The 16,575-nt window shown below is 34.7% G+C and overlaps 1 protein-coding gene across 4 annotated transcripts in view; it reads left to right on the top strand.

The window, feature by feature from the left end:
• BTBD10 (BTB domain containing 10) overlaps positions 1–16,575 on the top strand; it is an 85,966-nt gene that overhangs the window by 21,007 nt on the left and 48,384 nt on the right. The window contains exon 2 of one of the 4 annotated variants that reach the window (XM_019456388.2): positions 5,133–5,288. The exons of 2 other annotated variants lie outside the window; for them this stretch is intronic. In XM_019456388.2, coding sequence (XP_019311933.1) covers positions 5,188–5,288 — 101 coding nt within the window. In that variant the 5' untranslated portion in view covers positions 5,133–5,187. Of the gene's footprint in view, positions 1–5,132; positions 5,289–9,846; positions 10,272–16,575 lie in introns of those variants that run through there. One more of the 4 variants, XM_019456387.2, reaches the window with a different exon arrangement.

Genomic DNA, 16,575 nt, shown 5'->3' on the forward strand with positions numbered 1-16,575 from the left:
CCTGAGTAGCCCAGTTGATTACGCATGGACTCTTGATTTTGACTCAGGTCATGATCTGGTTGGTGAGTTTGAGCCCGCGTTGGGCTCTGCACTGACAGAAGCCTGCTTGAGATGCTCTCTCCCTCTCTCTCTGCCCCTGCCCTTCTTGTGCATGTGCCCGCCCTCCATCTCTCTCTCTCTCAAAAAAAAATAAATTAAAATAAACGAAAAAAAAGAACATGGGCTTTCTGTTAGACTGGGATTCTAATGTTAGCTCTAAGATCTTTTCATCTATAAAACATGATTATAATACTAGCTTGTTTTGAGCTTTAAATAGGAGAAAATTAAACTTCCTAGCCCACTGATACATAACATAGGACAGAATAAAGTCTCCATGTACTATCCTTTTTTCAAAAAAAAAAAACAACAAAACTTTTCTATGAATCATTGCCATTAATTAATACTACCTGGAAATAGTATCCTAAAGACCACTTATTTATGTTATTATAGTCTTGAAGATTCTGTTCCCCCACACCCCCTTTTTAATAGTAATATCCAAGAGAAGAGAAGTAATTGAATTGCCTTTTTCCTAGTTGACTTTTGACAGTCTCCTGAATGCATGTCTCTAGCCAATTGGCCTAGTTGTTCCTCCCTCTGCACAGATTATATCTAAATTATTTAGAATTTAGATTATTTCTTGTCATAGGCTCTGGGTCTGGAGTTTTCTCTTGTCCAGCAAGAGAGTGGACGCAAAATTGAAATGCAAGAGAGGCTAATGTCTGGGAGGAGACAGGAGCCCCTAGTAAGGGTCCTTGCTCTGACCCTTGCTCCATTTTGATTAGGATCAGAATGGGCGTGCACAAGGATACAGTGAAACCGTGGACATTAACTCATGGGCGTGGGAAAAAGAGGTTTTGAAGATATGCAGTGTTAGGGGTTTGGGTCAGTACAAAACAAAATTCTGGTGCTTGCTGGGAGGTTGTATACAGCAGACAGGAGGCGCCACCTCTGTTTACCTAAACTGGCCAAGAGGACAAGAAAGACGAAACATGCTACCTCAGGGTCAACAAGGCACCTTTCTTTTGCTAATTAGTTCCACTCAGGGCAACTTCTGCTGGCTGTTTTCCATAGTCCTGTTTACCTGTTTACCTATTTTGGTCCTTCCTTCCTGTGAAAGCAGCTTTCTGCTATTTTACTAAGTTGGGTGGCATTTCAGCCCTGAACACCTAATCTTGTTTACCTCATTTTTGATGCTTTCATCCTTAGGCTTTTCTATTCCTATATCTTTGTCCTGTACTGGGAGCCTATGCCCTGTTTACCTAATCTTGTTTACCCAAACTTGGGTGTGTTCATCCTGTGGCTTTCTAATTCTTTATGCCTTGTTAACCCATCAGTGCAGTCTCAGGCAATTCCTAAGTTTATTCCCCACAATTTCTGTCATGCCTAAAAAAGCAATGAACTGTGACGTGTTTTCTAAGAACTTTGTTTCTAGTAGTCCAGTAATTATGTTTTTGATGATTACAAGATCCATACAATAATAAACTTTAGTTTGCCTTGTATGAAGTATACACTGAGGAGCCAAAAGTCCTCTATTTTAAAGGATCTTTTTATGGTAAGGAGTTTAGATCAGGACATGGAGAGTCATTAAAAGTTCTTAGATAATTTTGATTACAGTGCAGCTAGTATAGACTGAATGGTGATAAAGAGGTCAACCAAAATCCTTACTGATACATGTTAAGGATTCAGTTGAAGGCAGCAGCCTTACGAATGAAAAGGGAGAGGAGTCAAAATTTTGAAGTAGACTCGATGTTGGGAAATGAGAAGTCAAGGATGACTTCGGAGTTCTTGAGTTAGTGAATAGAGATGACATTAGCTGATGTGGGAGGCCAAGATAGAGCCTGGCATTGTTGAATTTGGGGTGCTTATTGAAGAATTCAGAGATAATGAAAACAGTGTATGTAGTATGTAAAACCTGGTGTTCTCAAGGGTTTGATCCTCATGGTTTTTTTGTCCGCTGTCTCCCTGGACCCAGCAAATGAAGATGGAATCCTAAAGAACACCCAAGTTTTAATGGAGATGAAGAATTGGGTAATGGTGTAAGAACTATGCAGGTAGGAGAGAGACACAGGAGTAAGTGGTATGTGGAGTCATCAACTGAGGCTTTTTTCCTTTACTAGGGTGAGATTTGGAGCACAGGAACAATGCCCAACTTGATTTAGCATCTTATAAATAGCTTGGCGTATCATATTTGGTGTTCAGTAAGTCCTTGAATGAATGAATGAATGAATGAATGAATGAAATGAAATAAAATATAATGTCACTATGATGCAGAGATTGATTAAAATAGAAGAAATTATTACACATTTCAAACTAGTATATGTGTGTCATTTACCTTTTATCTATTTGTAGTCTTGTTTATAGCTTATTGATAACATTTGAAAGTATGCCAGCACATGTAGGCAAATACAGGCATATTTTTTCCAGATACCGCAGTTTGAATTTCCCTTGTTTTTAGCCTGTTCGTAGTCTTGACTATTGGGAGTAAGGATTGGGAAGAAATCTTTCACATGGTGATACCCAAGTTTTATTGACAAATGTAAATATGATTTTTCAGTTGACCTTTTTGATAACTTTCATCTGAAATTCTTTACTTTCTTGTGTCTGGCTGTAAAATACATGCTTATTAATTTTCATAGATTGATTAGTAAGACCTACTGGTATTTCCCATCTGCTACCTACATGCTACCCACTGTAAAACGTTGGAAAATGTAGATCTGAATTTGCCTTATATATTCTTTGAGGTTCTGTTTTTTAGTCACTTTCTCTATCATTCTTCCCCCAGTGGACATCTTTGGGTATCCAGAGGGGTGTGTCTTATAGTTAAATGTCAGGAGGAGATAAAACGCTCTTGTAAAGAAATGTTAATGCCTGAAATAGCTTATTGGAAGACCTCCAAAGTAAGGAAAAAATTCTAAATCTCATTCTACACAACCTACTAAGCCTCTCTACGTCTTTATTTTTCCTTTTTATTTTTCTCGATACTTGTTACCACCTTTTTCTGACTTTTTCCTTTGTCTGATTTGTTCTTTCTTACCCTTCTCTTCTGCCTCATCTCTCCTGTACAGATAAGTAGATACAATATTAAATTGAAGTTTAAAGAGTTTCTTTTTTAGTAAATACATTTTTATAATTAAAAACTGAAGTGAGATTGCAATTTTTTTTTCAAAATAATTTTATAGTTTTTATGTTCCTCTGATATCTGATTGATTTTTAATTATTCACTGATCCTTAAAGAAACAGGTTTCCTTTTCCAGGAGCATTCAGCATATAAACTGTGTGGCATTTACTTAGCAATTTGAATTAGCCATTGTACAATTCTCTGACTTTGCGTTTTCTATTATTTTTTTAAGTTTATTTAAGTAATCTCTACACCCAGTGTGGGGCTTGAACTCACAACCCTGAGATCAAGAGTTCTGACTGAGCCAGCCAGGTGCCCTCCTTTTCTGTTATTTTAATTTCACTCCTTGATCTACCTACTTGTTTACATATTTATTATATTAAAGTGTCCACTTATTGTAAGATTTCAATTGTTTTTGAAAAGAAAGTATTAATTAACTATGAAGAAAAAATTATCAAATAGCGAAAGCAATTTCTGTAAAGTGGAAATCTATATTTTTTAACCTTTTATTTTTTATGGAAGTAATTCTTTTTTATGAGCTCTGAGGTAGATTCAAAATTTGAATGAATTTACCTTCAGCATTTTTTATGAGACTGTACTGGAATTTTTAAAAAATTTTTTTCTTTTTTAATCTTTATTTTTGAGAGAGAGAGAGGGAGGGAGGGGTGGACAGAGAGAGACACACACACAGAATCTGAAGCAGGCTCCAGGCTCTGAGCTGTCAGCACAGAGCCTGATGCGGGGCTTGAACTCACAAACTGCGAGATCATGACCTGAGCTGAAGTCGGACGCTTAACCGACTGAGTCAACCAAGCCACCCCTATTGTATTGGAATTTTTTATAAAAGTAAGGTATAGTATTTTTCCAAATCTGGATTCCTTTTGATGTTTATGTACAATTCCCCTCACTTCCCTCTATCAAATCCATCTTGGAAAAGTGCATAGGAAGCATGTAGGAGTGGGTGTCAGGAAACCTCTGTTCTGGTCCAAATTCTATAACTTTGTTCTGGATTGTCTAACCTCATTTAGTTGTGTGTGTGTGGTTTGTTTGTTTGTTTGTTTTTGATGTTTGGAGACTCTGAAAGTCAAATTTGATTATATCCAAACAAAATACTCCTGCTTGAACATTTATCAAGATCAAGACTTCATTCCATATAATAAATTCTCATTATTCTGTATAATCCTGCCATTTACCGACATTGTGATCTTGGCAAAGTTACTAAACTACTGAGACCATTTTGTATTCTGTTTATGATAATAATGCCCACCTTGTAAGGTAAAGGTTAAATTGGATAGTGAATATACTTTAAAGTACTTAGCTCAGGTGTTCTGTAAAGCTATTGTTAATTTTCTTATAATTTAATGACTTTAGTAGAAAAAACAGTCACAAGTCTCGCATGTGAAAAGGCATGAAATGTATGAATCACATCAATACTGTATTTTTGTGGTAATTACAATGTAAGGAAACATCACGGTGTTTACATACTTTTATTTTAGAGCCCACACTAAATTTCTACAGGGGCTCTTAAAGAAATAACAGCTTTGTTATTTGGTTTTACTAGATGCTTTGTTAAGCATCTTAAAACTTTTAGTAATTAAGAAATGTATTCCAGGTGAAATTTTGTCCAAAAGAATCATTTTGTGGAATTGCTTTGCTTTTTTTGGTTCTATATTAATGTTTGGAAACTTGAGGTACCCAGAGGGCAGTTAAGTGTATTTGCTAAGTATAAATAACACACTGTTAAACTGTTGCATAGGGGTAAGCAGATTTGATAGACGAATCAGATGAAAAGTACCTAAAAAGACTTATGGTGTTTGTTTTAATCCCATTTGTGGCAGTTTGTATGTCTGATATTTTATAATCCTGTTCATCACTTTAAAAATCTGTCACAATAGTGTCAGAAAGCATGTAAAATTGTTGACTATTTTATTCTGCGTGGACCAGATTTAAAGGTCAACACTACTCTTTCACGTAGGTTATGGGTGCTACATATGCTTTCAGAGCAGTAGTGTGAGGAAGCTTGAAGTGGGATGGCAGGACGGCCTCATCCTTATGACAGTAACTCCAGTGATCCAGAGAATTGGGATCGGAAATTGCATAGTAGACCTCGTAAACTTTATAAACATTCAAGGTAGGTAGAAAATATGTATTTCACATATCAAAGCTCTGATAAAATTGACCTTTATAAAGAACCAAACTGCATTTGGTTGTGGCAAGTCCTGCAGGGGTTGGGGGCTGGTTTACAAAGAATTATGTTTGTATTCCTCCTTTAAAAACTTGTACAGAAGCATTTCTTTCCTTTTAATTTTCTTATATTTGTATTTATAATTTTCTTATATTTGTATTTATTTGAATTTTTGTTTCTAAGTAATGTTAAAATCTCCTTAGTGATCCTGTGAATAAATGCTATAATTAATTTAACTGTGAACCCTGGCAAGACAGGTTAGCTCTTTGTATTTAAAACTCTCTAGTTGAAATTTATTTTGTGTTCTAAGTATATTGTCTGTGTAGATTATATATAATAATTTACAGGCTATGTCATATTTTGTTGTCATCTCGATACTAATGGGAAAATCAGTCTTTCTGCAATGACTCTACAGGTTCATTTAAAGTTTGATGCATTGAATGAAATTCATTTCAAAAATTTCAGCCCATTTATATATTATATGTAAGGCTTTTTGTGCTGTGCAGCTTAATGAGGAATACTTCATTTAGAACACTTCATTATCTGATAATTTACTGTGTTAATTGGCAGCTCATAAACCTCACATATTGCAGGTATGTAAGCATGTTTTCCTATAGAGTATTGTGCTTTGTGAATATTTACTTAGGGAATATTAACAGGCATTTAACTTACTTGAATGTAAAGTTCTAATCTGATAACTGTTAGTAGTTTTCGTGAAAATGCCATGATATTGAAATCCTGTTTGTAATTTTTTTTTTGAAATCCGTTTTGTAATTTTAAAGAAATAATCCAGGTACTTTTAAACCATATGCTGTAGCTAGAAAATATGAGAAATTGGTACTTTTTAAAAAAGTCTCCTGACGAGATGTCTGTCTTTATTGTGGACTTTTAATGTGGTGAGGTCTTGAGTGAAAAAGTTAAGTTGACTTATTAATTTATAAGTGCACAACAATGGTATGAGTGTTTTTTGGTTTGTTTTTTTGGGTGTGTGTGTGTTTGGGTGCGTGTGTGTATGTGTGTGTGCTTCAACCAGTGCTCTAGTACTTTTTCTTTATCCTGCTTATATGGATAATTATTTTGTCTTTGAGATTAAAGAGAAATTAGTTTTATCTCATTAAGTGTGGGCTATTTATATCTGCTATGTTGTATACATTTTCCAGGTGAATTCTATGTTATCCTTTCTAGTTCTTAATATTTTTTTGCTAACGTACAGTACTACATTATATGTAAAATGGTGACTTCATATATAGGTAAAAATAAGCTATTGTTTATTTTATAAAAGGTGCATGCATACAATGAGGAAAATTTATAAAAACTAACAGTATTTTTTTTTCATTCCTGTATTTCAGTGATAAATATCATAGCTCTTCTTGATAGCTATAGCATCAGTAACTTTTTGATGCTTTTTTTCACGTAGACTGCATCAATATTGGTTGTTTCAGTGAAAAATATTAAAGAGAAATAGAAAAAAAATACCAATACATTATTTGTTTTAAATGAAAAGACCGTGAACTCCTTTGGGCTTATTTTAACCACATTTATGGAAATTCTGCCCAAGGGAAAATAGCTTACTTTTAGAGACCTCTTGATCTTATACACTTAGGAACATATGACTTAGGATACTTTAAAAATGTATACAATTTGACTTTTTAAAAATGGCATTTTTTTGGAATCGATATTAAATTAATTGGGAGATTTTACAAACTAACAATCAGCAAATATTGTTAAGAACTTGTACTCATTGCAGGAGAGATTCAGAAGTTTGTCAGGGTTCAGCTTGCCTGGGTGGCTCAGTTGGTTAAGCAACTGACTTGATTTCTGCTCAGGTCCTGAGTTCGCGGTTTGTGAGATCAAACCCCGTGTTGGGCTCTGTGCTGATAGCACAGAGCCTGTTTGGGATTCTCTTTCTCCCTCTCTCTGCCCCTCCTCCACATGCATGTGTGTGCATGCACTCTCTCTCAAAATAAATAAAATGAACTTAAAAAAAAAAACTTTGTCAGGGTACCAGCATGGAATGCTTTAATATCCACACGTGGAACAATTAGAGGACAACAGGGCACCGAACTGTGGTAGTGAGTTGTAGTAAAATAAGAGTTCAGAGAAGGATTCAGTATCAACTTGAGTGGGTAAAAATGAGACTTGAACTAATCTTTGGATGATTAGGTAGATGGAGGACATTCCTGCCAGGGACTTTCTGTAGGTAACTGTGACTAGATTGGAAGGTGGAGCTCTATGAATAGGAAGTATTACCGTCCCCATTTGACAGATGAAAAAAAAAATGATGTTGATAAACTTGCCCAAGACCATCCAAATTCTAAATTGCAAAGTTAAAATTTATAACCAAATTTCTCATTCTTTTTATTTTTAAAAATGTTTATAACTTATTATGGTACATTTTAAATATATGCAAAGTAGAGAAAACGGGTATAATAAACTCCTCTGTACATATTTCTCAACTTCAGGTTATATCAACTCATGACCAGTTGGGTTTCATTTATGCTTCTACCTACTCTCATCCTTTTTTTTTTTTTTTTTTTTTTTTTTAATGTTTTGTATTTTATTTAGGGATATTTAAGTGAAAGAAAGCCAGACTAAACACGGTTAAAGTTAGAGGTTTGTTTTTCTTTTATGTAAGTTCACAAGTAGGCAATACTTGATGTGGATTTAGTGGCTTAAGTATATTAGGATCAAAAATCTCTGATATTCTTTGTTTTTTCTCATGATTGCAAGATGGCTCCAGCCATCATGTCTACCTTCCAGACAAGAATGAGGGAGAAGGGGGCAATGGGAAAGGGGTTTCATTTGTATTAGGAAATTAAAATTTTCAGAAATTTCTAGCAGGCAGGCATCTACTTATAAATTGTTGGCTAGAACTATGTCATATGGTCATCTCTGGATCATAGAGGCTAAGAAATATAGATGGTCATGTTGCCACCTGAAACTGAGTTGGGGATTTAAATTTATAAAAAGTAAATGTCTTAGTCTGTTCATGCTGCTATAAGAGAATATTGTAGATCAAGTGACTTATAAACAACAAATTTATTTCATATGGTTCTGCAGGCTAGGAAGTCCAAGATTAGGGTGCTGGCACATTTGATATCTAATAAGGGCTCCCTTCCTGGTTCAGACAACTCTCTTTTTGCTGTGTCCTCACATGGTAGAAGGGGCTAGGAATCCTCTGGGGTCTTTTTTATAAAGTACGAATCCAATTCATGAGGGCTTTGTCCTCAACCTAATTACCTCCTTACCTCCAAATACTATCACATTGGGGGAATACATTTCAATACATGAATTCGGCGGGGGGGACACAAACCTTCAGTCTTTAGCAGCAAAGAAATGAGCATTCCTTATTTCTTAGTGATTCAGTTTTTACACATAATTTAAAAAGTTGTCTTGTTTAAACTTATATTTTGTTCTGTTCCCATTTTGGAATTGCATGCATTTTTCAGTCTTTTTTTCTCCCCCACCTTTACTGGCAAGTGTAAAAATAAATTTCTTGAATTCTAAAAGTAATAACAATAGTTACTATATAGGTATGCTTACCAGTGAGGTTTGAGGGTTTAGTGGGCATTGCCTTGTGGTTTCATTTCCATCTAATAAACTTTAAGGTACTTTCTTCTCTGAATTTTCTTTTGAATGTAGATTTGGTATGTATAGCATTGTGATATAAAAGACAAGACAAGGAAGCTAATCTCAACACGGATGTACTTCAGGGTGTCTCTTCCCTCTGGCTTAAGCAAGTGCATACAAATAAATGGGTTAATAAATTACTGAACTTTGTTTCTTTTTGAATAGTTGTGTAGTTAATACTTGTGTAGAGGCCCTTGTAGCTTGCTGAAAGATCCATTTCAGCTGAAGTGTATTTGGCCTGAATTGCAGCAGCTTTCTTTATAAATTACAATAGTTTTTGTATTTAAAAAGGAAAAAGAACACCTTTTCTGTACAACTAGCATTAAAATGGCTAGATTGACAATATGCTTATTAAAAGCTCTTGAATATTTGAATTGGGTTAAATACAACTATTTAAAACTCAGAGCTGCAGTCTGCTCAGGTTACTAAAGATAAACGTATCATACACATTCAATATCAGACTTTGCTGCAAGGTTTCATTCCCACATACAAGTACGCATGCTCATTTCTTCTGAGACTGCGTGAAGATTGAGCTTTACAGTTTCCTTTTTAAGCCACTTTGTAGTCTCAGTTTAGAAATAGAAAAGTTTGGTTACTTTAAAGAATAGTTCTTGAGTGGATTCTTAAAGTACACAGAATATTTTTCCTTTGTTTTTTAAAGAGAAGCTTTACTGCCCAGAATGAGTACACAATAAGATATTGAAAGGAAAAGAAGAAAGTTAGCTGCATCCTAGTTTTCTAAAACCTGGCAAGCTGGCAGAGCTAGAATTAGCATTACAGATGGCATTTGGCAACATAGCTACATATCACTAAGCCCTCATCTCCTGAGTTTTCTTCAGCCTGTCTATCAATTACAATATCCAATCACTGCACAGAGATGGAGAAATGGGATGATCACAGCTCACACGATGCTGTTTGGTTAGAAACGTCAGTGCTGCACAACCCACGGCTGAGTCAGTGTCTGTGAGAAAATGAACTGAATTAATATGTAGAGGGGGTTGTAGCTCTGAACATTTGCAGCCTAAATAACCGCAATAGCATTATTACATAGTAGAGGGAGGAAAGCTAGAGGAAGTCTGTGGACAGGTGAGGTAGGGGGAGACTGCATATTTTCTGATGTTCAGAAGAATCTTGAAGATGATGGAAATATCAGATGTGCTAAAGTTTCCTAGTAATGCCCAAGGATGCTGACCTGGCTTTCAGTGCTGCATTGTTTGAAAAAGCAGAGTCCCTTTATACTCTGATTTCAGAATTTTTTTCTTGTTTTTGTGTGTCTACCTTGGCATATACTAAAGTAAGGTGTGTATTCATTTATTACATGATATCACTGGGTTATAATTCTATACATCTATGAATATGAGAGAGATTGAGAAAGATGTTTGGCCTTTATTTCATTATGATCATTTACTTTTCTGGATGAAAAGATCATATGTCTTGATTGTCAGCTTAATGGCAAGTTATTTAAAATAAATGGAGTGTGTTTTTACTGTTTTCATGGGTTTGATGTTTTGTTTTTTATTTCGTTTAAAGTGTTAGTAGAATCTTCATGTAACTTGAGAATGCATTATGTTTGGTATTGTTTTTTATGACTATCATAAAAAATTTAAGGAAAGGCTAATTTAAAATAGTATTTTTAATATGTTTGAAAATGAAATTCAAGATATACAAATAAAATCGTTGAAATAATTTCCTAAAGAAGGGGGTAAATGCATTTTTACTTTTGGATGAATTAATCATTAGTTGAACCACTTACATGTAGTAGTATTTTACAAAACTGAATACATTTGAATGATGACTTTTAATTGGTTAAAATGACTTTTTTTCTAGTCTTTTAGAACGTAGACTCTGAATAAGATGCTGCCATTGAAATAGAGAGTAAATCAGATAAGTTTTTGGATTATTGCAAATTTATTTTCAACCACACAGAATTTATAAGTAAAGATAATTGTTCTTGTTATGAGATTTTCAATCTTAACAGGTGACATTGCTTACTTTATTTATATTTGGAAATTTTAGCTCAGTATTAAACAATTTGACTAATTTTTTTTCTTTTGTCTTCATTATCCCTAGCCTACTGACCCTTCATTTTGTGGGGGTTGGGGTGGGGGGGAGAATATACATTTTAACATTTTTTTTTTTGTTTTTAATGGTTTTAAATGGTTCATAACAGACTTTCCTTGAAATGACGGGAAATGCTTGTGATTTCCCCCCATTTAATTTTTAAAAGTTTGAATGGTCATCTTAATGGTTGTCACGACTTATTTATATATTTAGGCTAACTGGTATCTTGTGTTGGCTTTTTTTGTGGTTTGGTGACCAGAAATGTTTTTCTAAGCTTGTTTTAGAAATAGAGTTATAAAAGCAGAAATCTCAAGCTAGACCTTTTTGTCTAATACTTTATAGAATATTTTCTTTGGTTTTGTTGGTTCTCTTAAAATAATAATGCCTGTGTTATTGTAAAAGTGATACATATTCATTACATGAATTTATAAATATAGAAAGCACATAGAAGAAAACAAAAATGTTATGCTGTGATCAAAAGAAATATACTTTAAATATTTTTGCATCTAACCTTTTATTGTGTATATAAAAATATAAAATCACACATATCTTTAAAAGTGGTTTTGAATTATTACTACTGTATATACTGTTATATAACCCTTTTTTTAAACAATCATGAACATCCCCTTTGTCACGAAATAGTCTTTTATAGCATAATTCTTAAGAACTGCATAGTGTTTTGTGTGTATATATTTTTTAACTTGCCAATTTGAGTTTTCCCAACTTTTGATTAGAGAAAAGATATCATGATTCTATAGGATAAATTTCTCTTAAAAAGGAATAATGTCTTAGGGAGTTAAGTACAAATGTAATTTTGATATTTTTTGGACAGAAAAAGATCCTTAGTGTGATTACACAATAAACTCTTTAAAGATATGCACTACTTTTAAAACAGAGCAAATAGCTAAGGTTGCCATAATAAAGTTTATAAAAAATAAATCTTTATGAAAATTAGGAAAGCAGGAGCTCAAATGAGCTAAGATGTTTAAAAAATGCAAAGACCAACCAAAGGGTTTCTTATAATACATTTAAAAAGGTAATCAAGGAAAGTGTAATAATAATGCCTAGCAATGAAGGAAGAGAAAAAATCCCTTAGCTCTTAGGAAGCTTCTCTTTTAAAGAGGAAGAACAAACCACCACTACCACCAATAATACATAATAACAAAGCAAACATTGCTATGAAGGACATAAAAGACAACATGGGGATAGAGATAAAGAATACATCTAGTTAAATGGATTACCTTCTCAGCTAGTTGAAACATCTTAACCTTTACAAAAGGAAATGCCTATAAAATTTTAAGGTTATTGGTATTTGTGGTTTCTAAAGGTTTTAGAATACAAGAAGTACTAAAAGATAGGGGAATCTAGGTCTGATTTTGAGAAGTAGAAGATTTTAGAACAAAAAATGAAAGGGTAGTTTTATGACTAACTTGAAGAGAAATAGGTTAAAAATGATCCAGAATGGGTTTGCTAAAAACAGATGGTCAGAGCAACTTTGATTTTTTTTTCTGATGCAGTTGTTTGACTAGTAGCAATATAATGTATTTGGACTTAAGCTTAGTTTTTGGTAAAGTCTTTTTTTATATCCTTGGGTGTATGGTGAAGGAAAAATGAGTTAGCTACAAGTTGATTATGTTAACATGATTTCAATTTTGAATGACCCTACCCAAGATTAATGATCTTGGAAGGTGGCTTTGTTCTTTGCTTTGTCTCGTTGTACATCTGGAAAAGGCAAATTAACAAATTTATAGGTGACCATGAACAAAGAAGGACAGTGCATGATCAATTAAATGATCCAGTATGATCTCTGAGTTGGTATTGTTGGACTAAATTAAAATGAATTTTTTTTTGGAAATCTACGTAAGACCTGAAAAACACTAACATACATTAAGTTAGCATGGCTTTAAAACACTGCACATGGAAAAGACCTGGGGGTGGTTTTTGGCAGTAAACTTGATACAAAAGTACAATATAACTGCCATCATCCCATTTTCTCCCCCACCCTCCCCACTAAAAAACCATCATAATTAATGGAAAAGAAGGCTAGAGCCACTCTGCTGTACACCAAAGTATTGTCTTTAGTTCTATGTATATTCAGAGGAAGGATGTGAAGAAGTTAGAAACCTTCTAAGTTTAAGGAACTGATTAGAGGTCTTGGGGGCAACCCTGATTGATATTAAGGAATCTCGTTATAAGAGGCATCTTCAGATATGTGAAGATTTGCCCTTTGGAAATGACATTAGACTTGGTTTGAGTCAGACTTGTTTGAGATTGAAGGCATGAGCTCTAAAATTGAACTGCTTCGTTCCCATCTCAGACCTGCCACTTAATTTGCTATCTAATTTTAGGTGAATTCCTTAGCTTCTAAAGCTTCCATTTTCTTGGGGAGCCTGGGTGGCTCAGTTGGTTGGGCATCTGACTTCGGCTCAGGTCATGATCTCACTGTTTGTGGGTTCGAGCCCCGTGTTGGGCTCTGTGCTGACAGCTCGGAGCCTGGAGCCTGCTTGGGATTCTGGGTCTTCCTCTCTCTCTGCCTCTCCCCCACTCATGCTCGGTCTCTCTCTGTCTCTCAAAAATAAAGCTTCCATTTTCTCAACTGGGGATGGTTTTGAGGATTAAATGAAAATATATGTAAGGTGCTCAGAATTGTGCTTGGCATGTATTAACTGCTTAGATCTTAGTGTTGTTGTTACTGTTATTCGGTCCTAGTAGATAGGGCTAGGACAGTGGTTTTCAACTAGAGGCATGATTTTGCTCCTCATTTGGCTGTGGCAATGTCTGAAAGACATTTTTGGTTGTTAACAACTGGGAAGAGGGAGTGCTACTCATACCTAGTGGGTGGAGGCCAGGGTTGCTACTAAACATCCTACAAGGCACAGGACAGTTCCCCCACAACAAAGAATTAACTGGCCCAAAGCCCTGAACTAGGGTCGGATGACAAGGTTTAATTAAGCTTTAATGTTAAGAAAAACCATCTAAGTCAGCTTTCCAAAGGTGGAACAAAACTGTTTAAAAAAAAAACAAGTTACCCTTCCCTGTCATTAACAGCAATAGGTCAGCCAATTCATGAGAACTTGGTAGATGAGATTCAGAAACGAGATAGGTGTTTAGATTACATTTCTAAAAGGGTTTTCCTGAACTCAGATTCTGTGTTTCTCTAGTTATTTCTCATGATAATACTTAGGCATATTGAATGCCCGGTGTCAAAAGGCCTCTGATGTAAATTCTCTCATTCTTTAATTTTATCAATCTAGTTTAGTTTAGCAGGGTAGTTTAGATTTTTAATTTAATTTAATTTTTATTTATTTTTTTAAGGTGGTTTTATTGAAGCATGGAGACAGGACCCATGGGCAGAAAGAGCTGCCTAGATTTTTAATTTTAATTCTTTTACTGCTTAAAATTTTAGCATGAGGCATAGAGAAGGGAATTTAATGGAATAAGTCTGTTTTCAAAAGGACATTTGGAAATATGAGTGATTGTGGAGTTGCTATAATTTCTCTCTAGAAAGGTGTTTTGTGAAACTAATTAGTTAAAATATTCACAATTTGATATATATTTCTAAAATGAAATCTTGTATTTGTATTTCATACCTTTCTTCCCACTGTTTTATTTCCCCCCTTTAGTAATAAGTAGGATAGGTGCTCCAAAAGGTTTTTAAAAATAGTAATTTTTGAAGCACCTTTAACAGTATGTGATTATGTATGCATTATAATATTACTCTCAGTCATGAATAGCCTGGCATAAAGTACTCAGTATATATTTGTTGAATGAATGACTAATCAATAGATACAAAATATATCTGACCATTAATTTAGATCTGTGGAGTTTTTAATAGTGGTTAGCTATATTTTAAAGCTACTTTATAATTTTCTATGGTAGGGAGCTGCTTGAGAATGTCAAGTATTTGGAGATTCCAATTCTTAAATTTTTATCTCTAACCCAGACCTCTCCCCGGAACTTTAGACTTATGTGTCTAACTCGTTATTTGATGTCTGCATTGGATGTTGAATAAACATCTCATTCTTTAACATGTCTAAGATATATGTATCCTTTTCAAACCTAAGCTTCCCATTGTCATTCTCATCCAGGAAATGGAACTTCCATTCTTTCAGCTGCTCAGACCAAAATCATAAAGTCCTCCTTGACTCCTCTGTCTCATATCCTACATTTGATTTCTGAAATTTCAAAGTCTTTTTTTAAATGTTATTTTTGAGAGAGAGAGAGAGAGCATGAGCAGGGGAGGGGCAAAGATGGGGGCGGGGGAAACCGAGGATCCAAAGTGTCAGTGCATAGCCCAGTTCAGGGCTCGATCCCACGAACTGTGAGATCATGACCCTAGCCGAAGTTGGACACTTAACCGACTGAGCCACCTAGGCACCACTGAAATTTCAGAGTCTTATTCTTCAAAATATCTAGGCTAGTCCACTCTGCCATGTTTGCTGCTACAACTCTGGTCCCAGTCGCTTTTAGCTCTCACCTGGATTATTTGCAGTAGCCTCTGAATTGGTCACTTGATTCTACCTTTGCATCCTTTCTTGCATTGTCCACTTGATCTGACATAAGTTAGATTATGTAATTTAAAGTTAACTGGTATCAACAGCAAAAGCCCTTTATTTATTTATTTATTTATTTATTTATTTATTTATTCATTCATTCATTCATTCATTCATTCAAATTCAAGTTAGTTAACATACAGTGTAGTATTGGTTTGAGTAGAACCCAGTGATTCATCACTTATATATAACACCCAGTGCTCATGCCAACAATTGCCCTCCTTAATGCCCATCGACCATTTAACACACCCCCCGACTCACCTTCCCTTTAGTAACCCCCAAGTTTGTTCTCCATATTTAAGAGTCTCTTATGGTTTGCCTCCCTCTCTGTTTTCATCTTATTTTTCCTTCCCTTCCTCTATGTTCATCTGTTGTGTTTCTTAAATTTCACATATGAGTGAAATCATATATTTGATTTCCTCTGACTTATTTCACTTAGCATAATACACTTTAGTTCCATCCACATTGTGACAAATGGCAAGATTTCATTCTTTTTGATGGCTGAGTAACAGTCCCTTGAATGTATGTATGTAGGTATACACCATGGATATATACCACATCTTCTTTATCCATCAGTGAACACTTGGGTTGATTCCCTATCTTGGCTATTGTAAATAACCAGTAAACTTGGGGTGCATATATCTTTGTGAATTAGTGTTTTCATTTTCTTTGGATAAATACACAGCAGTGGAATTGTTGGATTCCACCTTGTTGGATCGATCATAGAATAATTGTGTTTTTAATTTTTGGAGGAATCTTCATACCTTCATTTTTTGTGGAACCCTTTCCACTATGGCTGCACCAATTTACATTCCCACCAACAGTGTACAAGGGTACTTTTTTCTGTTGAACTTTCTTGCTGCTTGTTGTTCCCTGGAGCTGCCTTACTAGACTTGTTGACAATCTAACAATGGGATTTTTTAGGAAGAGAAAGATGTTAGGATTTAGGACTCATATTAAAACTACTCTTGGGCTGTATTTCTTGCTAA

Source organism: Panthera pardus, unplaced genomic scaffold (assembly GCF_024362965.1).
Source record: "Panthera pardus isolate Hobbes unplaced genomic scaffold, ASM2436296v1 HiC_scaffold_12, whole genome shotgun sequence".
Taxonomy (NCBI): domain Eukaryota; kingdom Metazoa; phylum Chordata; class Mammalia; order Carnivora; family Felidae; genus Panthera; species Panthera pardus.